The 26,063-nt window shown below is 44.3% G+C and overlaps 1 protein-coding gene across 1 annotated transcript in view; it reads left to right on the top strand.

Moving 5' to 3' along the window:
* SSH3 (slingshot protein phosphatase 3) overlaps positions 1-26,063 on the top strand; it is an 84,969-nt gene that overhangs the window by 17,157 nt on the left and 41,749 nt on the right. Inside the window, exons 2-4 of the mRNA XM_082266765.1 lie at positions 14,662-14,699; positions 14,930-15,095; positions 21,625-21,743. Coding sequence (XP_082122891.1) covers positions 14,662-14,699; positions 14,930-15,095; positions 21,625-21,743 — 323 coding nt within the window. The remainder of the gene's footprint in view (positions 1-14,661; positions 14,700-14,929; positions 15,096-21,624; positions 21,744-26,063) is intronic.

Below are 26,063 nucleotides of genomic sequence, written 5' to 3' on the forward strand. Positions count from 1 at the left end.
TCAGCGGTCATTTTTTTAGGCAGGCATGTCATTTTTTGGATTTCGTTTCTGGGGGGTCTACAAAGTGTCCCTGTCAAGTTTCAGCTCTGTAGCATGTCCAGAACCCCTAAAAAAAATCATTTTTCTTTTAATTTTTTGTAGTGTCTTACCAGCTGTCTTTTTTTCTTGCAGGCATTTAGCGGGCATTTTTTTAAGCAGGCATGTCATTTTTGGGATTTCGTTTCTGGGGGGTCTAAAAAGTGTACCTGTCAATTTTCAGCTCTGTAGCATGTCCAGAACCCCTAAAAAACAGCATTTTTACTATATTTTCAGGGATACGGCTTCTCTGCAGCTGGCTTTTTTTCTTGCAGGCATTTAGCGGGCATTTTTTTAGGCAGGCATGTCATTTTTTGGATTTCGTTTCTGGGGGGTCTACAAAGTGTCCCTGTCAAGTTTCAGCTCTGTAGCATGTCCAGAACCCCTAAAAAAAAATCATTTTTCTTTTAATTTTTTGTAGTGTCTTACCAGCTGTCTTTTTTTCTTGCAGGCATTTAGCGGGCATTTTTTTAAGCAGGCATGTCATTTTTGGGATTTCGTTTCTGGGGGGTCTAAAAAGTGTCCCTGTCAAGTTTCAGCTCTGTAGCATGTCCAGAACCCCTAAAAAACATCATTTTTACTATATTTTCAGGGATACGGCTTCTCTGCGGCTGGCTTTTTTTCTTGCAGGCATTTAGCGGGCATTTTTTTAGGCAGGCATGTCATTTTCTGGATTTAGTGTCTGGGGGGTCTAAAAAGTGTACCTGTCAATTTTCAGCTCTGTAGCATGTCCAGAACCCCTAAAAAACAGCATTTTTACTATATTTTCAGGAATACGGCTTCTCTGCAGCTGGCTTTTTTTCTTGCAGGCATTTAGCGGGCATTTTTTTAGGCAGGCATGTCATTTTCTGGATTTAGTGTCTGGGGGGTCAAAAAAGTGTCCCTGTCAAGTTTCAGCTCTGTAGCATGTCCAGAACCCCTAAAAAACATCATTTTTACTATATTTTCAGGGATACGGCTTCTCTGCGGCTGGCTTTTTTTCTTGCAGGCATTTAGCGGGCATTTTTTTAGGCAGGCATGTCATTTTTGGGATTTAGTGTCTGGGTGTCTAAAAAGTGTACCTGTCAACTTTCAGCTCTGTAGCATGTCCAGAACCCCTAAAAAAACAGCATTTTTACTATATTTTCTGTAATATGGCTTCTCTGCGGCTGGCTTTTTTTCTTGCAGACATTTTACGGGCATTTTTTGGGTGTCTTTGGAGGCATGTGCTTCTTAAAAATTATAGGAAAAAAGCTCTTTTTTTTTTTTTACGTTTCTGGACAGACAAACAAAGCTATGTGAGACACACAACACTGCACACATGGGAAAAAGGAAATATGTAAAAAAAAAAACACAGGAAAAGGAAATTAGGTCACAAGACATCAGATTGTGATTGGCCAAATAAAAAGTTGCCTCGCGATTAGGTCGCGTCAAAGTCGCGCTAAGTCGCGCCAAAATCGCGTCAAAGTCGCGCCAAAATCGCGTCAAAATCGCGTCAAAGTCGCGCTGGAAGCGACGCTACTTTAGTGGTAGCGGCAGTGTGAACCAGCACTTAGTAAGCAATCCCAGGGAACACGTTTAACCCTTTGATCGCCCCTGATGTTAGACTTTCCCTGCCATTGTCATTCGTACAGTGACAGTGCATTTTTTTTTTTTTTTTTAGCACTGTTCACTGTATTAGTGTTACTGGTCCCCAAAAAGTTTCATTTAGTGTCAGCTTTGTCACAGTCCCACTAAAAATAGCTGATCGCCGCCATTACTAGTAAAAAAAATCTATAAATCTATCCCATAGTTTGTAGACACTATATCTTTTGCGCAAATCAAACGATATACGCTTATTGGGATTTTTTTTTAACCAAAAACATGTAGCAGAATACATATTGGCCTAAATTGATGAAGAAATTAGATTTTTTACATTTTCTTTTTTTTTTCTAAATTGTCTGTCTTTTTTCGTTTCGAGCGCAAGAAATGAAAGCCACAGAGGTGATAAAATAACCACCAAAAGAAAGCTCTATTTGTGGGGGGAAAAAAAAGACCTACATCTTTTTTTGGGTACAGTCTCTTCAGCCCCGGAAGGTTTTACCCCCTTCATGACCAGGCCATTTTTGCGATACGGCACTGCGTTCCTTTTGACAATTGTGCGGTCATATGACTACGAATTGATGCCTTTTTTGTCCCACAAATAGAGCTTCCTTTTGGTGGTATTTGATCATAAATTAAAACAAAGCAAGAGTTCTCTTTTATTCATTGCCGGACCCAGCTCAATATCTTCTTGACCTTAGGGTTATGCTGCCCCCTACAGGAGTAGGACACTAGGTGGAAAAAAATCGACTACGCCTATAGGGCAGTCCTAGGGAATATACTCCCACTTCCTGCTATAGGACTTCAATTTTTTTTTCTGCCTAGTCAGGTGTAAGGACCTAGCTCCCTTCTGGGAACTTTGCTCCTAGCATCTTTTTTTCCCTTTTTTAAACTGAGCTTTTTTTTTTTCTTGTTCTTTTCCTTCTACAATCAAGTCTGTTCCAGTGAGAACTACAATCAACTGCCGGACTGGGTGACGCACTGGATATCCTAGATCCTTACAGTCTCCCCAGTCTGGCCAGCGAGCGCGTGCAGACTGCAGCTCTGAGCTAGGTCAGCCACGACATATCCCCACTGGACGGGGGCTGGCCGGTGAGTTAAACTTCTTGCGAGGGCACTCACAACCTGGCTGTGGCCTGAGTGGCAGTGTTCCTCTGACCTACAGCACCCCCCATTCCAAGATGGGGGGGTGATGTGCCGGAGTGGTGCCCGCCCGGTTCCAAGGTGTGGTGAGTAGTGTCCCCCCTCTCCTCTGTGAAATTTCAAGTGGACGTTGGCCCCTCCCCGTGTTGGTAGGCCCCCCCCCATGTGTCCTTCCTACCCTAATGGTACCCCCTCCTAGCTAGCGGGATTCCCCTGTGTTACCACCCTTGGGTGGCTGTGCTATCCCTGGTGTGGGGTGTAAGGTGGTGCTGTGACTGGAGGGGGGGAGGGAGCGCGCCGCGGCGGCTCAGTTTAACATTTTTATGTGGTAAAATGTCCTGGGGGGGAGGGCCCTGTCTAGGCCCCCCTTGCTGGATTCAAATACCTGGAGGGTCCCTGAATTCCTTATCAGGCTTCACCCACCCAACACTGCATCTGTAGCGCCTGCCATGCGCTATCAGTTAAAAGATTGACTTGATGGGGACAGATGTATGTACTGTATATACATTCACCAGCCACTCTTTTAGGTGCACCTTGCTAGTACTGGGTTGGACCCCCTTTTCCCTTCAGAACTGCCTTAATTTTTTGTGGCTTAGGTGTTGGAAATATTCTTTTTAGAGATTTTGGTCCATATGTACTTGATGGCATCGTGCAGTTGCTGCAGATTTGTTGGCTCCATATCCATGATGCAAATCTCCTGTTTTACCACATTCCAAAGGTGCTCTATTGGATGAGATCTGGTGACTGTGGAGGCCATTGGTGTACAGTGACCTCATTGTCATGTCGAAGAAACCAGTGGCGAGATGATTTGAGCCTTGTGACGTGGTGCATTATCCTGCTGGAAGGAGCCATCAGAAGATGGGTATGCTGAGCCATCAGAAGATGGGTACGCTGTGCCATCAGAAGATGGGTTCGCTGAGCCATCAGAAGATGGGTACGCTGTGCCATCAGAAGATGGGTACGCTGTGCCATCAGAAGATGAGTACGCTGTGCCATCAGAAGATGGGTACGCTGTGCCATCAGAAGATGGGTTCGCTGTGCCATCAGAAGATGGGTTCGCTTAGCCATCAGAAGATGGGTTCGCTGAGCCATCAGAAGATGGGTTCGCTGAGCCATCAGACGATGGGTTCGCTGAGCCATCAGAAGATGGGTTCGCTGAGCCATCAGAAGATGGGTTCGCTGAGCCATCAGAAGATGGGTTCGCTGAGCCATCAGAAGATGGGTACGCTGAGCCATCAGAAGATGGGTACGCTGAGCCATCAGAAGATGGGTTCGCTGAGCCATCAGAAGATGGGTACGCTGAGCCATCAGAAGATGGGTACGCTGAGCCATCAGAAGATGGGTACGCTGAGCCATCAGAAGATGGGTACGCTGAGCCATCAGAAGATGGGTACGCTGAGCCATCAGAAGATGGGTACGCTGAGCCATCAGAAGATGGGTTCGCTGAGCCATCAGAAGATGGGTTCGCTGAGCCATCAGAAGATGGGTTCGCTGAGCCATCAGAAGATGGGTTCGCTGAGCCATCAGAAGATGGGTTCGCTGAGCCATCAGAAGACGGGTTCGCTGAGCCATCAGAAGACGGGTACGCTGAGCCATCAGAAGACGGGTTAGTTGAGCCATCAGAAGACGGGTTAGTTGAGCCATCAGAAGACGGGTTAGTTGAGCCATCAGAAGACGGGTTAGTTGAGCCATCAGAAGACGGGTTAGTTGAGCCATCAGAAGACGGGTTCTTGAGCCATCAGAAGACGGGTTCGCTGAGCCATCAGAAGACGGGTTCGCTGAGCCATCAGAAGACGGGTTCGCTGAGCCATCAGAAGACGGGTTCGCTGAGCCATCAGAAGACGGGTTCGCTGAGCCATCAGAAGACGGGTACGCTGAGCCATCAGAAGACGGGTTAGTTGAGCCATCAGAAGACGGGTTAGTTGAGCCATCAGAAGACGGGTTAGTTGAGCCATCAGAAGACGGGTTAGTTGAGCCATCAGAAGACGGGTTAGTTGAGCCATCAGAAGACGGGTTAGTTGAGCCATCAGAAGACGGGTTCTTGAGCCATCAGAAGACGGGTTCGCTGAGCCATCAGAAGACGGGTTCGCTGAGCCATCAGAAGACGGGTTCGCTGAGCCATCAGAAGACGGGTTCGCTGAGCCATCAGAAGACGGGTTCGCTGAGCCATCAGAAGACGGGTTCGCTGAGCCATCAGAAGACGGGTTCGCTGAGCCATCAGAAGACGGGTTCGCTGAGCCATCAGAAGACGGGTTCGCTGAGCCATCAGAAGACGGGTTCGCTGAGCCATCAGAAGACGGGTTCGCTGAGCCATCAGAAGACGGGTTCGCTGAGCCATCAGAAGACGGGTAGGCTGAGCCATCAGAAGACGGGTACGCTGAAGTTCTAAAGGGATGGAAATGGTCACCAACACTATTTAGGTAGGCCGTGGCGTTTAAACAATGCTCAGTTGGTACTAAGAAGCTAAAATATCCCCAACACCAGGCGTAGTTTCTGTAAAATTTTAAAATATCTTCAGTTCTAAACCCTGAATTGATTACACATTTATACAGTATAATCCGTCCTATAAATATATACCATAACCTTTTTATAAAATTTTATTTTACGTTTTAACGAGCATTATTGTGTATCACATGATCATTGCAATTTATGTTAAAGGTTATACCTTTGCACAAAAAGGGAAGAAAGCTTAATTACAAAAAAGGAAAGAAAAAGTGAAAGATATTTTGACTACAAACCACAGACATTCTGGGGAAGCAAATTGCATCATTTGTCAACCGTGTGAAGGTTTTGTCCACAAATGGAGAGCACATAGTAGCTTCTAAGGCAAACTCCACAGAACAAAGTACAATGTCAGCTCTACTGGGTGTGTGAAGTCAAAATTGTGTTGTCCTTTTGGATTTAGAAAAATCCTAAGTTATTTATAGGGGCAACACAGACATTTTATTTTTAGACATGCAATAGGGATTTCTTTGTAAATTTCAGATAATTGTAAAAGTGTCTATATACTACTCCACCAACTATTCTACAATCTAGTACAACATGTGGACTGGGTCATTTTAAAGCGATCTGAGAGGGTAATGATGAAAGTGTTTGCCATCTTAAAGGGGTTTTTTATCTTCATGCATTCTATGCACTATGATAAAAAGCCTTCTGTATGCAGCAGCCCCCCTAATACTTACCTGAGCCCCCACTCAGGTCCAGCGATGTGCACGTGTGTCATGGCCATCCGGGACTCTCCCTCCTGATTGCCTGAGACACAGCAGCACCACTGGATCCCGCTGCTTCAATCAAAGTCAGTTAGCCAATGAGGAGGGAGAGGGGACGGGGCCTACACATGGCTTAGTTTCCAAATGGACACAGGGAGCTGCGGCTCGGCTTGGGTGTCCCCATAGCAAGCTGCTTGCGGTTGGGGCACTCAGCAGGAGGGAGGGGCCAGGATCTTAGTCAAGAGACCAGAGAAAAGGAGGATCCAGGCTGCCAGGTGCAAAAACAAATGCACAGAGCAGATAATTATAACATGATTGTTATTTTCAAGGGGGAAAAAAACGAGACTTTACAATCACTTTAAGAGTAGGTTCACACTACCGCGACTCAGTCGCCCCGACTTTGGGCGACTTTGAAGTCGCCCGTGCAGCGCGACTTCATCGTGGCTTGCAAACGACTTCTCATAATAGAAGTCAATGCAAGTCGCTCAACTTGAGTCGCTCTGATTAGAACAGTTCCATTGCACAGCATGGAGCCCTACTTGTCAGGCGGCCAAGTCGCCTGACAAGTCGTGGTAGTGTGAATCGGCACTAAGGCCAATCAGTAGTCTAATTTTACTTTTTAAAAAATTTCCCCTAGCTTGTTTAAAGGGGTTACATAGTTAGGTTGAAAAAAGACACAAGTCCATCTGGCTCAACCAATAAAAAAACAGTAAAGAAAACCCAACCATACAATCAATATACATAATCCAGTGGAAGGTGAAAAACCACAGCAAAGCATGATCTAATTTGCTACAGCAGGGGAAAAAATCCTTCCTGATCCCATGAGAGGCAATCGGATATTCCCTGGATCAACTTTACCTATAAATATTAGTATCCCTTTATACTATTTACACCTAGGACAGAATCCAGGCTTTTTGTTAAAGCAATCTAGTGAGCTGGCCAGAACCACCTCTGGAGGGAGTCTATTCCACATTTTCAGAGTTCTTACTGTCAAGAAATCTTTCCTTATTTACAGACTAAATCTCTTTTCCTCTAGACATAAAGAGTGCCCCCTTGTCCTCTGCGATGACCTTAAAGTGAATAACTCAACACCAAGTTCACTATATGAACCCCTTATGTATTTATACATTTTGATCATCTCCCCCTTAATCTCCTTCTTAAGAGAAAATAAATTCAGTTCCTCTAATCTTTCCTCATAGCGGAGCTCCTCCATGCCTCTTATCAGTTTGGTTGCCCTTCTCTGCACTTTCTCCATTTCCCTGCTATCCTTTTTGAGAACTGGTGCCCAAAACTGAACTGCATATTCCAGATGAGGTCTTACTAATGTTTGTACAGGGGAAAAATATCTCTCTCTCTGGAGACCATGCCTCTGTTAATACAAGAAAGGACTTTGCTTGCTTTGGAAACAGCAGCTTGGCATTGCATGCTTATATTAAGCTTAGGATCTACCAGAACACACAGATCCTTCTCCGCTATGGATTCCCCCAGTTCTAGCCCCAATAGTATGTATGATGCATAACTTTACATTTATCAACATTAAAACTATGTGGCAAATGAGGTTTAAACTATGTGTTGTAAATTCCGTAAGAAAAAAAAATGTAAGACAACAGCATAATGAGCTAGTATGCATCGCATGCTAGCTCATTATGAAATACTTGCCTTGGAGCAAAGCCCTTTTAGCAGCGCCTGCTCACCGCTGAGACTGCTGACCTCTGTCTCTGTGTTTCTTCTGGGTTCGTGGGCTCCGGCGCTGTGAGTGGCAGGAGCCACGATGATGTTCCTCCCGTGCATGCGTTCAGAGCACTGGCTCTGAAGGTCCGGCACGGTAAGCTGGACCTTTCAGAGCGCATGTGCCATTGACGTCATCATCTGCATGCACTCTGAATATCTCCTAAACTGTGCAAGTTTAGGAGATATCACAGTACCCACAGGTAAGCCTTATAGGCTAACCTGTAGATATAAGTGTCGTAACAGAGTTGCATAGAAGGTGAGGTTGAATAAAGACAATAGTCCATCCAGTTCAACCTGTGTAGGTGTGTGTGGCTGTAAACATCTCACATAGCCCTGAATGTCCTGATCCTTGAGATGTACGTCTAAGAGTCTTTTGAAAGCCACCATACTTCCAGCAGAAACCACCTCTTGTGGTAGAGAATTCCACAATCTTGTAGCCCTAACAGTAAAGAACCCCCCACGCTGCCTGAGGTTAAAACGCTTCTCCTCTAATCGCATTGTATGCCCTCTTGTCCTCATGCAATCCCTTCGACTGAACAGCTTTTTTTCTAAGCTGAGATCCCCATTGAGATATTTATAAATTGCTATCATGTCCCCCCTCAGGCGTCTCTTCTCCAGGGAGAATAAATCGAGCGATTGCAGACGCTCTTCATTAAAAAATAAAACATAGCTCAGGGTGCAATGCACCTTTTAATCCAGAGATGTCACCAGCAATTCCACTTTTTATCCAAAAGATGTCTTCAGCCCTCCAGGTTGAAAGACGCCCAGTGTTACTTAAGCCAGAAGACTGAGGACATGTTGTGATTGCCAAGCATTACCACAGCCATGAGCAATGGAAAAGATTTCCCTACCTGGACTTCATCTTTTAGCTCCTGTATATGATCACTACTCCTCCCCGGCTAGGCACACCTAACCTAATCTGAACCGGGAAGAAAATCACAGTGCAGTTTTCCCCATTCTTTACAAGAGCTGTACACAGTTTTTGTGGGGTTGTCAAGAATAGACACATGAGCAGATTTTCCATCTGCAATCTGACCTATCATCTTTGCTTGATCAATGCATAATGGAGACCTGTGCAGGGGGTGTTGGACCACTGGAGATCCTCACTATTGTTTGGTCTTCAGTAGTGGTCCAGAACTCCAGAATGCTCCTGACATGGAAATTTTACCAATAATTGCAGCACACAGTACATAAAAGAAACAGCGACTTTACTGTTTATACAGCCTGATGGAATTACAGTAATAAAACTGGAAGTTCAAATGAGTTTTCAAACATTGTCTTTTATTTAATTAAACTGCTTCTCCTAAATATAAAAGAAAGGATTCTAGGAAATGATGTAAGCCAAATTGACTTTGTGTGACTGTCCTGCTACAGCTGGTACGGTGCCATGTTGTGCCGAGACCTTGTCCATTACATCATTTAAAGGGAAACTTACAGGCATAAATCTGGAAGTAGCCTTGTTTTTAAAAGTTAAAGGGGTGTGCAGTAGGGATCGACCGATTATTGGCAAAGCAGATATATCGAGGGCCGACATGCACTTTCCCGGATATATCAGAATCGGCCGCCATTACCGATATTTCGGAAAGTGCTTGTACCGGAGTGATGCCTGCAGCTAGAGGCATCACCCTGGTACCGGCGTCCATAGCGAGTTTTCAAACATTGTCTTTTATTTAATTAAACTGCTTCTCCTAAATCTAAAAGAAAGGATTCTAGGAAATGATGTAAGCCAAATTGACTTTGTGTGACTGTCCTGCTACAGCTGGTAGAGTGCCATGTTGTGCCGGGACCTTGTCCATTACATAATTTAAAGGGAAACTTACAAGCAGAAATCTGGAAGTAGCCTTGTTTTTGAAAGTTAAAGGGGTGTGCAGTAGGGATCGACCGATTATTGGCAAAGCAGATATATCGAAGGCCGACATGCACTTTCCCGGATATATCAGAATCGGCCACCATTACCGATATTTCGGAAAGTGCTTGTACCGGAGTGATGCCTGCAGCTAGAGGCATCACCCTGGTACCGGCGTCCATAGCGGACGGTCGCTGTCTTGTAATGACAACCGATGCGGCTGAGAAGCAGCTTGGCTGTCATTACAAGGAGTGGGAGGGGACGTGTCCCAGCCTCCCCCCCCCCCCCGCCACCTTCCGCTGCTCGACAGGGTCTCCCCTAACACTGGAAGACCCGGGCTACCAGCCTGCAGGGCCGCCGAAGACCCGATCAAAGCCGCATTCAGCTCTGATCGGGTCTCCATGCAAAAACCCGGAAGTGATGTCATGACCACCTCAGAAAATGACAGCATACAAAACAGCCAAACTTGGTGTTTTGAATGCTTTGAAGTGCAAAGGAGGGGGGATTTGGGGTCTTTTAGACCCCCCCCAGATCCCTCCACAAGAGTACCTGTCAAGTAAAAAAAATTAAAACATTTTTTTCTTTTTAAATGTACGAAAATATCGGTCGATACGCGATGTCCAAAATATCGGTATTGGCAATGAAAAAACGATATTGGTCGATCCCTAGTGTGCAGTGGCTCTTGGGAAGCGATGGGAAAATGGGGTGGGCAGAAAAAAAGCTAGGGGTTACAGATTATTTAACACCCAAAAAAAAAAAAAACCCTCAGATCAAAATATGGGGGCAATGGGCAAAAAAGGAACCCCACATATAAAAATGTTTAAAACAATAATCATAAGACTGAATTAATCATGCATAAAAAAAAAAAGAAATGGACATAAAAAAAAAAAAAAAAAGTGAACCATAAAACAATAAGGATTAAACAGTATATGGGGAAACCAAATGTTAGAATGTTTTTGCTGATTCTACCCTCCAGTATTTGCAGCCAGCTGATAGGGAGGAAGTGGCTCTGTGAACAATAAATCAGGGAGACACGGCAGCACTCATCTGAGTGTAGTATGATTAGGAAAGTTCATCATTTTAATGCAATTAAAAAAATGGCAACTCACAAGAAGTAAAATGTATAAAGGCATGTCACATGGGTTGGCCTCTCTGTACGATCCCGGTAGCTGGTGGGTTTGGGTGCTAGTTGAGGCTCATCCTCTCTGGTGGTTTCCAGGTCTCAAATTGAATCCGAGAGTAGTGTCCTCGTCAGCTGGAAACCACCAGAGTGGACGAGCCTCCAGCAGCTATCAGGATTGGGATAGTACAGAGAGGCCATCCAATGTGACATGCCTTTATACATTTTACTACTTGTGAGTTGCCATTTTTTAATTCCATTAAATGATTAACTTTAGTTATCATGCTACACTCAGATGAGCGCTGCTGTGTCCTCCTGGCTATTTTTGAAAGTGCAGTCTACAAGGTAAAATTAAAAGAAACAACTGCGCTAATCCAACAAAAAATGTATAAAAGCAGCGACTTCAAGTGTGACTAACACCCCAAAGACAAATAATAATAATAGCAAGTCGTGCTAAGGCTCCGTTCACATGTTAGCGTATGGATCGCGGGCAGAACCGCTGCGATTCCGCCCGCGATGCAGAGATTATTGCAAATCGCGGGACGCCTGTGCGTTGCCCGTTGATTTGCAATAGCCCCCCAAACGCTGAGCGATGTTGCCGCGATTTCCGCCTGCCGAATCGCGGTAACATCGCGCAAACAAAAATCGCGGGACGCATTACGCCCAAAAAAGTACAAGAGCTTCTTTGAAGCGTATTGCGTCCCGCGATTTTTTTTTATGCGCGATGTTACCGCGATTCGGCAGGCGGAAATCGCGGCAACATCGCTCAGCGTTTGGGGGGCTATTGCAAATCAACGGGCAACGCACAGGCATCCCGCGATTTGCAATAATCTCCGGATCGCGGGCGGAATCGCGGCGGTTCTGCCCGCGATCCATACGCTAACATGTGAACGGAGCCTAAAGGTGATCAGACAATAATAAAATTGTCAGATAATAATTGAATAGTCCATAAAGTCCATAGAGGCCAGATATTGTAAAGGTAACTTGTAGAATATCCGTATGGATGGAAGGCTTACCAGAAACCGATAAAAACGTGCCAAATGAGAACACAGATTCCAGAGATTCGGCAAGGGCTATACACGATAGATCTCACAGTCCAGACCGATCCCCTTCAATGGTATGGTTATATGTGGAATTGAAGTGAGAACGCATAGCGTAAAACCAAAATACAAATATAGGATAATAAAAGAAAAAATAGCACTTTATGGGGATGTGAGTCACCAAAGAATCCAGTGGGAGTAAAAGTGCCAATAAAATTGAATTAATGATGTGAAAAATAAGGGGAAAAAATGAGAAACCACCACCAACCAAGCCGATAAGGTACTTCTTACCAAAAGCAGAAAATAAGCTGAATAATATTGTGAAATGATGTGGACAGACACCTCCACCGATAGGAATGCAGCTTACCAGATAGCTCTATCAAAAACGCCCATAAAGAAATGCAAGGATCCCAAGCATGCTGAAGCTGTATCACCATAAGTCCTAAATAACCTTACCAGATGATGATAAAAGGTAGGCGAATAACAATGGCTGGGATATACAGGAATGGAAGACCCATGTGGCAGCAATAGGAGGCTCAGGATACAGTGGACAATCCGATCATGGAATAAAAGAGGGGGCGCCAATAGCATAAAATACCACAATTTATTTGAATTAAAAAAGAATCACACTTACAATGCAGAGAAGAAAAAACTGCAAGGGAGAGGAATAGCAGCCGCCGGCTTAGCTCGCCCGTACTTCCTGGACGCTAATGAGGGTGACGTCAGCAAGCCGTGAACTGACGCGTTTCGTCAAAGATGACGTTATCGAAGGTGTCTACAAGGGCTTGTAAATCATTTCTCTGTTTGGCTGGATTTAATACATGACGACAGATGTTACTGAATGTTGGGTGCAGGAGGAAACTTGTTAAAAATCCCATTTCTGTTAAGTAATATACATACAACACTGCACAACATCCCTGCCTGTACTACTGTGACCAGCAAGTAAAAAGCAGTTGATGAGTTGTTATGACCTCATACATCACCAGCTGATGAAAGACCCCCTTACATATGCTAATAGATAGTAAGCGATCCCATTATCTGATAAAGTTGGCTGTTGATGAGGGAATTTGTAGCCTAATTCAAATAGCTGCTAATGAGCGGTCGCCGTGTCTTACACCTGACCGATATTGGAACACACTATTATATGCGACCATTGCGCTTGAGAAGATCCTCTAACCCAGTGGTCCTCAACCCTGGCCTACAGGGCCCACTAACAGGCCAGATTTTCAAGATAACTGAAATACATCCCAGGTGATATCATTTGCTGCTCAGTGATTGCAGTACTCTAGTCTGCATCTCCCCAAGGTAATACCGGCCTGTTAGTGGGCCCTGTTGGCCAGGGTTGAGGACCACTGTTCTAACCTTGTGTGTGGCAGTTGGAGAGCACTTATTTCCTGGTATGAGTGACTATTAAAGTGGGATCCCATTTCATGTGATAGTTGCCTGTGCAAGATCCACCTGGTAAAAATGGCCAATGATGAAAAATCTTGTAGTCCAGGGGTCTCCAAAGGTCCCATTTACTGTTCTTTAGACTTTAGAAGGGCCAGACTGTGGCCAGTGGGATTAGAAAATGCCCAGGCATCAGTGGGGGTAAACCATGCCCTATTATTGGCTTTACTGGGTGGAAATGTGCTTTGTAGTTGGTATATGTGAGAATAATAGTGCCCCATTGTTGGTATCAGTGGGAGGTATAGTAGTCCATCATTGCTGTCTGTGAGAGAAACAGTGCCCCACCACTGGTGTCAGTGGGAGGAATGGTGCTCCATCATTGATATTAGACTAGAGGATGGAGTAGTGCCTTAAGGGCCAGATAAAGGCAAGCAAAGGGCCACATCCGGCACCCAAGCCGCAGTTTAGAGACCACTGCTGTAGTCTAATGCAAGTTGCAATGATGAGAGCACGATCGTCCTATTATAGGTGACTGTTCATGAGGTTTCTCTTATCTTGTGACAGCTGATGATGAAAGATCCCCAATTTATTTTACAACAGCTGATGGGAGACCCAGAAACGTATTGAAAATAGCTGTTCAAAGGTGGTTCCATTATACATATATGCAGAGATGTATAGTAACTAAGAACTACTTCACTACTGTACTTAAGTACCGAAAGGCGGTATCTGTACTTTCCTAGAGTAGAACTTTTTTCTCCTACTTCCACTTTTACTTCACTACATTTTTTCGATGATTTCAATACTTCTACTCTATTTTTTTTGTGCTGCATAGTTACTCGTTACAATTATAAAAATTACCACTGCCAGAACAGTAGATGGCAGGTTTCATGAAGCTCAAAACATGTGTATTATCAGCACATACGAAAATAAATGCTACTGTATGTATAAATAAAAGCTGCATTTGAAATAATAAAAAACAAGATGATGTTCAAACTTTTGACTTCTTTCGTTAATAGCTACATAACACAGTACTTGTACTTTTACTTTCAGTACTTGAGTAGCAAAATTTTAAAAAAAAACTACTTGCAATACTTAAGTACAAAAAATGTTGAATACTTTAGTACTTCTACTCAAGTCACTTTTTGATCGAGCACTTGTACTTTTACTCAAGTATGGGTTTCGAGTACTTTATACAACTCTGCATATATGGTTCTTATACATGGAAGTTAATGGGGAGAAGAGATTGCTTGTCCTTTTACAAATGGAAGTTTGAACAGCAGTTGAGGACTGATGTCTCATAACCAAGTGTCAGTTCATTAAATATTTAATTCTGCATGGCAATTGTTGATGAGAGATCCTATGACGGAAAAAGTGGCAGTTGATCATAGACCCAGGAAGCTATTACAAATGGCAGTTGATGGGAGATCATCTTGCACATCCAGTTTATTTTACCTTTTACAAGTTGTTGCCACAGATGTTTTGATGTTTTGGTAAAATGTGATTTAAGAGAATGACTAACGATGTCTGTTTTTAAATTTTATTTTATAGGAAGATGCGAAAAATCGGAGAAAGCGAATGCAGAGACGGTGAGCAAAGTTCCCGTTTTATTTCTTGTTCTTGGCTTTCCTTTTTTTTATAATGGGGGATCCTCCTCCTTCCTTCTTCTCCCCCCCCCCCCTTTTTTTTTTTTTTTTTTTTTTTTTTTTTACAGCCCTTTCTACTAGAAATTTATCACAGCTTTGAATTTTTTTTTCCAGCCTTTATCTCTTACTGTTTCACCACCTCTGCCTCAATAAATGCAATTTCCATCACACAGGCAGAGCTTTGTCATGGTTAAAGGAGCTGCCCTGCTACTCCAAGATGAGGATGAGCCACAAGAGGTTAAAGAACCAGAACCCTCACAGACTGCAGGCCCTAGTGAGCAGCAGCTTCACTTACAGGCCATGCTGAGACTTCTTCGGGAGGAGGACACTTTAAAATTGGTGAGAAGGTTTCCCTTCCTGTTTTCCAGATTATTTCAAAGGGTGTCATGAACAAGGTTTTTACTACCATATTTGGTGAAGTTGCTTAGTCCTTGACCTTGTCTGGGGAAGAATATTTAAGTTCCTGTCCAGCCTAATAGGAACCTTCGCCATGGATGGGTTTACTAAATGTAACACCTGGGATACCCAAACCCAAGAAGAAATTGGCACCGTTCCTTCATACTGCATGGATAGACCAAGGTTTCTCAGCTAGGGTTCTATGGAACCCTAGGGTTCCTCCAGAGCAGTGGTTCTCAACTGTGATCCTCAGGACCCACTAACAGGCCAGATTTGCAAGATAACTGAAATGCATCACAGGTGATATAATTTGCTGCTCAGTGATTGCGGTATTGTTGTCTGCTTCTCCCCAAGGTAATACTTTAAATACTTAAAATCTGGCCTGTTGGTGGGTCCTGAGGACTGGAGTTGAGAACCACTGCTCCAGAGGATGCAATGGGTTCTTGATCAATGAGCAACAATGATAAGTTCCCACTGATTTTTTTTTTTAATCTATCTCTAAGGGGGGTAATTCTTCCCAATGACCACCAAAGTGTAAGGAGCATTCTTCCCACTAGAAAAAAAGAAGGCGCCACCATTCAAGTGTATCTATTTATTAGAATTCATGAGTAAAAAGGAAAATGGTGAGTTAAGTTTCACTGACAGAGGTGAAAGAAAAACAAGCATGTCCTTTTGCACTGGCCGGCCTCAGGAGTCAGAGGGTCAGGATGGAGCTATTGTGTTTTTCCAGCTATAGATAGATTGAAGATTGACTGTGTGGTGGCAAAAGGGGCTCCGCATGATGGGCAGGCAAAGCTGGGATTGTAACAATGCTGGAACACAAGCCCGCGCTGGGACCGGAACTGGAAGGACTTCAGGACGTCACCAAGTGGGTGGTAACATGTTTCGGGAGTGAATACACTCCTTTGTGAAGCCTAAGAGAAGGGAAAAAGAGGAGGGGGATTTGCCTGACTTCAAAACATGTTGCCACCCACTTTGTGACGTCCCGACGTTCTTTCAGTTCCGGTCCCTGGGCTGGCTTGCATTCCAGCGCGGTTACGATCCCAGCTTGTGGATCCCTTTCGCCTGCCCCCCCGCCCATCCTGCGGAGCCTCTTTTGCCACCACATAGCCAGACTTTAATCCATCTACAGTGGGAGACACAGGTGCAGAATAGCTTCTTCCTGACCCTCTGCTTCCTGAGGCCGGCCAGTGCAAAAGGACTGATGACATGCTTTTTTTTTTTTTTTTTTTTTTTACATTTTGTGAGTGCAGGTAAAGGGTTTATTGCTTAATTAGCCCAGTGACAATCGCTCTCAGGCTGCTGGCACCTAGATTGTGGTCCCGCAAGCTGGAAAACCTTTGTGCAGAGTGGCATTGTTACATAAGTGACAGCGGGATGTGAGATTTGCTGTTCCTTTGTCACGAGTTAGTGAGAAGGACAGGGATCCGATATCCCTGTCCGTCACAGGCATGTATCATTAGTGTTCCCTGAAAAATACTCATACTTTGCTTAATGTGTGTTTTTTTTTTTTTTTTTGTCCTGTTCTCATTGGATGGCTATCCTCCTAAAGAAGGGAAAAAATGAGAGGACATTTATCTAATGAAGGCACACATAGGCAGCAGTGAAAATACTGGCGCATTTTCTACTCCCACTGGCCACAGTGCGGCCCCCCCTAAAGCTTGAGGGGCCGTAAACTGACCATATGCTTGGAAAGTTAGGAAACCAAAAAAACACCATTTAGAGAGGGTCTCCAATGTTTCCTGCTCCTTATTGGCCACTTGCTAATTTATGCTTGGGATTCGTTCCCTTTAATTGGGGAATAGCCGCAATTTATATGCCGTTTTCCTCCACTATATTCAACATGGGTGCTGTTCTTTACCCATGTTTTGACCTACAGTGCTGTGAAAAAGTATTTGCCCCTTCCTGATTTTTTTTATTTTTTGTCACACTTAAATGATTCAGATCATCAAACCAATTTTTAAAATTATACAAAGATAACCTGAGTACAAAATGCAGTTTTCAAATAATGATTTCTTTTATTAACCACTTAACGACCACCTACCCCAGATTTACTGCGGCAGGCAGGCGTTCCTTGGCAAAGCGACGTAGGTCTATTTCGCTCACTCTCAAGAGGCTAGGGGGCGAGCATGCGCCGCGGGCGGCGCGCTCCCGCCCCCGCTCATCAGCGGGGAAGCCAATGCAGTGGGGAGGCGGCTCTGATTTCCGACTGACACCCGCGATCGTTCCCCGCTGACAGAGGAGGACGGTCTGCTCTTGTAAACACAGCCGACCGTTTTTCTCCCTGGGATGATCATAGCGATCATGTGAGCCTTCTATAGAGGATCACAGGTCTCTATGATCATCTCAGAAGCCACGCCCCCCTCCACAATTAGAATCACTCCCCTAGGGTCACATTTAACCCCTTGATCACCTATACTGTTAACCCCTTCCCTGCCAGTGTCATTATTACAGTAACCCTGCATGTTTTTAGCACTGATTACTGTAGTAATGTCACTGGTACCCCCAAAAGTGTCAAAAATGTCAGGCAGGGGGTCCGATCTGTGCGCCGCAATGTCGCAGTCCCGCAAAAAATCACAGATCGCCGCCATTACTAGTAAAAAAAACAATAAAAATGACATAAATTTTTCCCGTAGTTAGTAGACGCGATAACCTTTGCGCAAACCAATTAAAATACGCTTATTGATATTTATTTATTTTTTTTTTTTTTTAACAAAAAAATGTAGCAGAAAACAAATTTGGCCTAAAATGTTAAATTTTGATTTTTTTTTTTTTTGTTTTTTTCTTGAGACTGTCATATAGCAGAATGTGAAAAATATTGTTTTTTTTTTTTTTCAAAATTGTCGCTTTTTTTGTTTATAGCGCAAAAAAATAAAAATCGCATAGGTGATCAAATACCACCAAATGAAGCTCTATTTGTGGGAAAAAAGGACGTAAATTTTGTTTGGGTACAGCGTCGCACGACCGCGCAATTTTCCGTTAAAGTAACGCAGTGCCGAATCGCAAAATAGGGCCTGGTCATTAAGGGGGCAAATCCTTCCGGTCTTAAAGTGGTTAAGGGGAAAAAAGCTGTCCAAATCTGCCTGGCCCTATGTGAATAAGTAATTTCCCCCTAAACGTAATAACTGGTTGTTCCACTCTTGGCAGCAACAACTGCAATCAAGCATTTGCGATAACTCAAGTCTTACATTGCTGTGGAGCACTTTTGTCCCACTCTTCTGTGCAGAATCGTTTTAATTCGGCCACATTGGAGGGTTTTCGAGCATGAACTGCCTTTTTAAGGTCATGTTACAGCATCCTAATCAGATTTAAGTCCGGACTTTGACTAAGCCACTCCAAAACCTTCAGAGGTGGACTTGCTGGTGTGTTTCGGATCATTGTCCTGCTGCACAACCCAAGTGCACTTGAGTTTGAGGTCACAAACTGACAGTCGGACGTTCTCCTTCAGGATTTTCTGGTAGAGTGCAGAATTAATGGTTCCATCAATTGTGGCAAGTTGGGCAGATCCTGAAGCTGCAAAGCAGCCTCAGACCATCAAACTACCACCACCATGTGTGACTGTTGGTATAATGTTATTTTTATGAAATGCTGTGTTAGTTTTCCAAACTGGTCCAAATCATTTGGTGGTGTGGGGGTTCTTTTTCAGGGGTTGGGCTTGGCCCCTTAGTTCCAGTGAAGGGAACTCTTAAGGCCTCGGCATACAAAGACATTTTGGACCATTTAATGCTCCCAAGTTTTTAGGAACAGTTTGGTGGATGGCCCCATCCTGTTCCAACATGACTGCGCACCAGTGCACAAAGCAAAGTCCATAAAGACATGGATGAGCGAGTTTGGGGTGGAGGAACTTGACTGGCCTGCACAAAGTCCTGACCTCAACCCAAGAGAGCACCTTTGGGAGGAATTCGAGCGGAGACTGCGAGCCAGGCCTTGTCCACATCAGAGCCTGACCTCACAAATTTGCTTTTGGAATAATGGTCAATTCCTATAGACACACTCCTAAACCTTGTGGACAGCCTTCCCAGAAGAGTTGAAGCTGTTAAAGCTGCAAAGGGTGTTCCAACTCCATATTGAACCCCATGGACTGGGATACCATTAAAGTTCATGTGCCTGTAAAGTAGGGATAGACCAATATGTTTTTTTTCAGGGCCGATAACGATATTTTGGTCACAACGTATCGGTATCGGCCGTTATGGGCCGATATTTTGTACAATTAAAGTTTTGAAAAATAAAGACAATTTTTGACACACATCAGGTTCTGAACATGTTAATTTTTGTTTAATGCTCAATGGCTGGCTGGCTGGCACCCTGTGGTGGGTGGCTGGCACCCTGTGGTGGGTGGCTGGCTGGCACCCTGTGGTGGGTGGCTGGCTGGCTGGCACCCTGTGGTAGGTGGCTGGCTAGCACAGGGGCTGTGGGTGGCTGGTTGGTACAGGGCTGGCTGGCTGGCACCCTGTGGTAGGTGGCTGGCTGGTACAGTGCCTGTGGCTGGCTGTCTGGCACCTTGTCTGGCTGTCTGGCACCCTGCTGTTGGTGGCTGGCTGTCTGGCACCTTGTCTGTGGGTGGCTGGCACCCTGTGGTTTTGGGTGGCTGGCACAGGGGCTGTGGGTGGCTGGCTGGCTGGTACAGGGCCTGTGGGTGGCTTGCTGACCCTGGGCTACTGTGGGTGGGTGTATGGCTGTGATACACTCCCGCGAGACTAGTCCCGACTCCAGGCGAGGTAGGCAGCCTAAGAAGGCAGAATGACGTCACAAAAATATCAGCCAGTCCCAGGACGGATACCGATATATCGGGGAAAGTGCATATCGGCTACCAATAATGGGTCTATCCCTTCTGTACAGGCAGGCGTCCCAGTACTTTTGGTTATATAGTGTATGTTTGAACAATCATGATGTGCCTATTATGGTCTTAGCTCTTTTTTTGTGAAAAAATTCAATAAACCTATTGAAAAAGGAAAGTTTGTAGGCCCGTGCTTTAAAGAGAACCTATCACCAGTTCATTTATTTAAACAAAAATGTTCCCATAATATTATGATATGGTCTGAGGTGGTAAGCGGGGTCCCCCAAGGCTCAGTCCTGGGACCAACCTTGTTCAATTTATTCATAAATAGCATTGAGGACGGGATCAGGAGTTCGTTATCAGTTTTTGCAGATGACACAAAATTGGGCAGGGCAATAACTGCACAGCATGAAGCAGATATCCTACAGAATGACCTGGACAAAATTACAGAGTGGGCAACGACATGGCAAATGAGGTTTAATGTGGAGAAGTGTAAGGTTATGCACTTGGGGACTAAAACCCTAAAAGCACAATACACGTTAGTGGGGGAACCCTTGGGGGAATCAAAAATGGAGAAGGATCTGGGAGTCTTGGTTGATGATAGACTAGGCAATAGCATGCAATGTCAAGCGGCAGCTGCCAAAGCCAGCAGAATATTAGCATGCATAAAGAAAGGGATGTATTCCAGAGATAAGACTATAATCCTTCCACTTTATAAAACTCTGGTCCGACCACATCTGGAGTATTCTGTCCAGTTCTGGTCACCAGTCCTCAGGAAGGATGTGTTGGAGCTGGAGAGAGTCCAGAGAAGGGCAACTAAACTAATTAGGGGATTGGAGGACTTTAATTATGAAGAGCGGCTGCAATCGCTTAATTTATTCTCCCTGGAGAAGACGCCTGAGAGGGGACATGATAGCAATTTATAAATATCTCAATGGTGATCTCGGCATAGAAAAACAGCTATTCAATCGGAGGGATTGCATGAGGACTCGAGGGCATACAATGCGATTAGAGGAGAAGCGTTTTAACCTCAGGCAACATGGGGGGTTCTTTACTGTTAGGGCTACAAGATTGTGGAATTCTCTACCACAAGAGGTGGTTTCTGCGGGAAGTATGGTGGCTTTCAAAAGACTCTTAGACGTACATCTCAAGGATCAGAACATTCAGGGCTATGAGAGATGATTACGGCCACACACACCTACACAGGTTGAACTGGATGGACTGTTGTCTTTATTCAACCTCAACTACTATGTAACTATGTACGATGTAACTATGTAATCATATGTGCATTCAATGTATTTTATTATTTACCTGTAAAATCCCCCCCCCCCCCGTGTATACATCCAAAAGCCCTGAGAATGCCGCTGGGTGCTACCATCTTGCATGTGATGTCCGCAGACTCAGAGCTTTTACTTTATATGATGATTTATGGTATTCCTACCCCAGGAGCTACTTTTAAAAAAGTTGATTGTGGAAGGTGAAGGGAGGGGTAGAGGAGCTAGGCCAAAGCAGGCACTCCCAATGTAGGAAAGGACTATGATTTTAGCGAAGAGATTGTTTTAGAATCTATTATGTCTGGAATACTTGAATTGGCCTCGTAAAGTTCAAAGGCACATTGCAAGTGAAAAAAAGTTTTGTTGATGAAAAGCAATGACAATTTAAAGTACAAGCTAACTTGTTATCTTTCCACCTCAGGCTATCCGCCTGGAGCCTGTCCGGTCCTGTCTAACCAGATATCTGTTGGTGGTTTCCTCTGTGGGAAGAACCAATGAGGAACTGACCATTCTGCTGGGTGTTGACTTTCCACACGATGGGTAAGACATTTTTGGTGATCCTTTGGTGATAAATACACTTTATTAGGAGACATTGCAGTTATATGAGAAGCAAAAAACTCAGAACAAAATGTTTTCTGTGCTCCTCTCTGATTTAGCCTCACTTCGTTACTGGGGCCTGACTTCCTATGATTTATTACAGGTACTTGTATAGCATTGTCAATTTACATAGCACTTGACATGTTTATTATACATTGATATCAGTCCTTGCCCTCAAGGAGTTTACAATCTAAGCTCTTTAACGCACACTCAAATATACACATAGTAGGACCAATTAAAGAGGAAGTAAACCCTCCTCAGGAAGTTGTACCTATAGGTAAGCCTATATTAAGGCTTACCTATAGGTACTGTAAATATCTCCTAAACATGCACCGTTTAGGAGATATTTACCTTTAATGCAGCCAGTGACGTCACTGGCGCATGCGCTCTGAAGGAACGGCAGATCGTGCCGTTCCTTCAGAGCCCCGTGCCGTGACCGTCGGCTCCCGCGCGCGTGCGCGGGAGTGACGTCACCGCGGCTCCGGCCAATCAGATGGCCGGATGCCGCGATCCCGGAAGACGGGCGACTATACATGTCGCCCGTCATACAGGTAAGCGGACGGCACGGCGGGGGCTCGTTCTAAGGTAAGTATTTCATAATGAGCTAGTATGCGATGCATACTAGCTCATTATGGGTTTTTCTTTCAGGATTTAAAGAAGAGGAAAAAAAAAAATCTCGGTGTACAACCTCTTTAACCTCCCGGCATGTCTTTGGAGTGTGGGAAGAAACCAGAGTGCCCGGAGGAAACCCATGCAGGCACAGGGAGATAATGAAAACTCTGTGCAGGTAGTGCCGTGGTTGGGATTCAAACCAGCGACCTCAGTGCTGCTAGGCGGAACTGCTAACCAGGCAAAAAGGATAAGCGTACTATGTTTTCCTTTAAAAAAGATTTAAAAAATGGTCTAATGCGACCAGTGATACATTTCCATCCCCATAGATAAGTACAGCAAAATAAGATTTCGCCCTGGGACTTTAAATGAGGTGAAAACATAAGGCCAATAGATATATTTGAGGTAAGGTGCTAAATGTGGCAGCGGAGGGAAGAGGAAGCAAACAAGCAGAGCTTCCCTTTTTGGGTGGAGCTCCGCTTTAAGACCAGGCTTTTTCTGGCACTTTTTCTTTACAAGTTTAATTCCCTATATATTTTGGTAGAAAATTACTTATAAACCTCAAATATTTTATATATATATATATATATATATATATATATATATATATATATATATATATATATAATTTTTTTTTTTTTTTTTTTTAAGCAGTGACCCTCCCTAGGGCAGTGATGGTGAACCTTGGCACCCTAGATGTTTTGGAACTACATCTCCCAATGATTCTAAACTACATTGCAGAGTGTATGAGCATCATGAGAGCATCAACTACACTGCAGAGTATGAGAGCATCAACTACACTGCAGAGTGTATGAGCATCATGAGAGCATCATGGGAAATGTAGTTCCAAAACTTCTGGGGTGCCAAGGTTCGCCAAAACTGCCCTAGGGAATAAAATCGCGATAGTTGCAGTTTTTTATGTCCCATAGTATTTGCACAGTGGTTTTGCAAACACCATTTTTTGGGGGAAAAAATACTTTAATGAATAAAAAAAAAAATTTTTACCCTAATTTTTGTAAAATGTGAAAGATTATGTTATACCGAGTAATTAGATACCCAACATGTCACGCTTTAATATTGTGCATGCTCGTGGAATGGCGACAAACTACGGGACCTAAAAAATCTACCTGTTTAGAGCTGTGCAGGAGGCCAAGTGCTAGAATTATTTCTCTTGCTCTAACCCAGCGGTCCTCAACCCTGGTCCTCAGGGCCCACTAACAGGCCAGGTTTGCAAGATAACTGAAATACATCCCAGGTGATATCATTTGCTGCTCAGTGATTGCAGTACTCTAGTCTGCATCTCCCCAAGGTAATACTTAAAATCTGGCCTGTTAGTGGGCCCTCAGGACTGGAGTTGAGGACCACTGCTCTAACCTTCGCGGCAACACCTCATGTGTGGTGTGAATGTGGTTTAAATATGCATGCACGACTTGCCTTTGCGTGCGAGAGCAGAGGGATGGGGCCACTTTAAAAAGGTGTTGTGTGTGTGTGTGTGTGTGTGTGTGTGTGTGTGTGTGTGTGTGTGTGTGTGTGTGTGTGTGTGTGTGTGTGTGTGTGTGTGCGCGTTTTTTTTTTTTTACACTGTCCCTTTTTTAATTTTCTTTTTTTTTTTTTTATCACTTTTATTCCTATTCCAAGGAATATAAAGCGGAGTTTTAAAGCTAAACTTCCACTTTAGGGACTCCTGGCCCCCTGACATGCCACATTTGGCATGTCATTTTTTTTGGGGGGGGGGGGAGCGAGCAGGTACCTAGTCTTGACAGGTACCCGCTCCCACTTTCGCTCGGGCCGCCTAGGCGGCTTAAGCCTAAGTTCTCCTCTCTCCCCTCCCTCCCTGCAATCTTCTTGGACACATCACAGGTCCCAGAAGATTGAATGGTCTGGACGCGCAGCGCGACTTGCAAGTTGTGAGGCCGCGAGCTGTCACAGCCGGGTGCCCACACTAGTGATGCCGGGGAGAGGGAGAGAAGCGAGGCTTCGGGCACTGGATTGTAGGACAGGTGAGTGTGTGTTATTAAAATTTAAGTCAGGAGCTACACTTTTTGTAGCTGCTGACTTTTAATAAACCCAAAACGGCTGTCACTCTGCTTTTAAACATCCCTTTGTAATAGAAAGAAGGATAGCAGGTCCTCTTTTTGGAGAGATCTGGGGTTTATAAGACCTCAAATCTCTCCTTTTAAAAGCAAAAGATTAATATAAAAAGTTTTTTAATTATTATTACAATATTTTTATTTTTTTTTACTTCCAACCTGGACTGGAAGTGACGTCATGACGTTGCTCTGGTCCTTCAAGGCCATAGAGGCGATCAAAGCGGATCTTCTCTTTGATTGCCTGTGTGACCAGTTGGTGGTACTGTCGGAACCTTTTTCGGGCGAACCAGTGGAAACGGTAAGCCTAAGAAACACCGGTGGGTGGGGGGCTTCTGAAACCGGTCCAGCAGCTCATGAGCCGCTCAGAACGCTTTAATTTAAAGGCAATTTAGTGGGGAAAAAATACAAATAAAAAAAAAAAAATAAATATAACATACGATTGTTACACAAACCATGTTGTAATTTCAGTTTTATTAAAAATGTACCTTTTCCTTTTCTATGAAATTCAATGCAATACGGCAACCTGGAGATGTTCTGTACACAGTTGGTGCGCGTAGAATGTTCCGAGAAATGTCTTTTCCTACTTGTGAGATGGGCCCAGTCTGCACTAAGATACAAGTCAAATTTTAGCCTCCCTCTTCAATAGGAATTTCTGTTTCGGTGAGCTACTCCTCAGGGGTTAAATATTTCCAAAGCGATGCAGACCCTGCAGCTTTTCTCATCAGGACACCAGCTAAATTTATATAATGAGGCAGAGCCTCCCATTCAAATTCAGTACCCAAAGGTCATAGTAAAATCGCTTTTTTCTCCAGAGCAACAAAAGATAAGACTCTGCAAAACAAATGCAGAGTTTCTGGTTTAAATAAGCCCGAACAATTCATAAACTTCACTCAGTGAGAATTTTTATTCAGAAACACCCTGTACATCTGTTTACTCATTGCAGTGCAATGGGGAAATCCAGGCCGCTACAAGCCAGGAGTTTCAATTAACCTGTTGCCAACCACCCGCCGCCTTTTTACTGCGGCAGGGTGGCTCTCCTGCGCAAACTGAGGTCTACGTCGGTCGCGCGCCTGCAGCTAGGGGGCGAGCGCGCGCCGCTGCTGGCGCGCTCCCGCTCCCAGTCGGCAGCGGGGAAGCTGATGCACGGGTCAGGCGGCTCCGATTGCTGCCTGATGCCCACGATCGTTCCCCGCTGAGAGAGGACGGTCGGCTGCTGTAAACCCAGCCAACCGTCCTTCTCCCTGGGATGATCATAGAGATCATGTGATCCTGCTATATAGGATCGCATGTCTCTATGGTCATCTCAGAAGCCATTTTTTTCACATCTTTTTGGACTTCTTTTTGTCACTTGTAAACACCATTGTTTGCGCAATTTATATGGACTTGTTATGGTATAAATTTGATCGTTTTGTACTTTGATTATGTACCATTCACGGTTTATGAATTTATATGGATTTTTTTCATTTTCAATTTTATTTGTGAGCGCTGCACCTTTTTTAGTTTTTATTGTATCTAGGTATATCTATTGACCTGTGCTAGCCACTATATTATTTCATTCACCTTT

This window comes from Pelophylax lessonae (genome assembly GCF_965119305.1).
Source record: "Pelophylax lessonae genome assembly, chromosome: 9".
NCBI classification, from domain to species: Eukaryota; Metazoa; Chordata; class Amphibia; order Anura; family Ranidae; genus Pelophylax; species Pelophylax lessonae.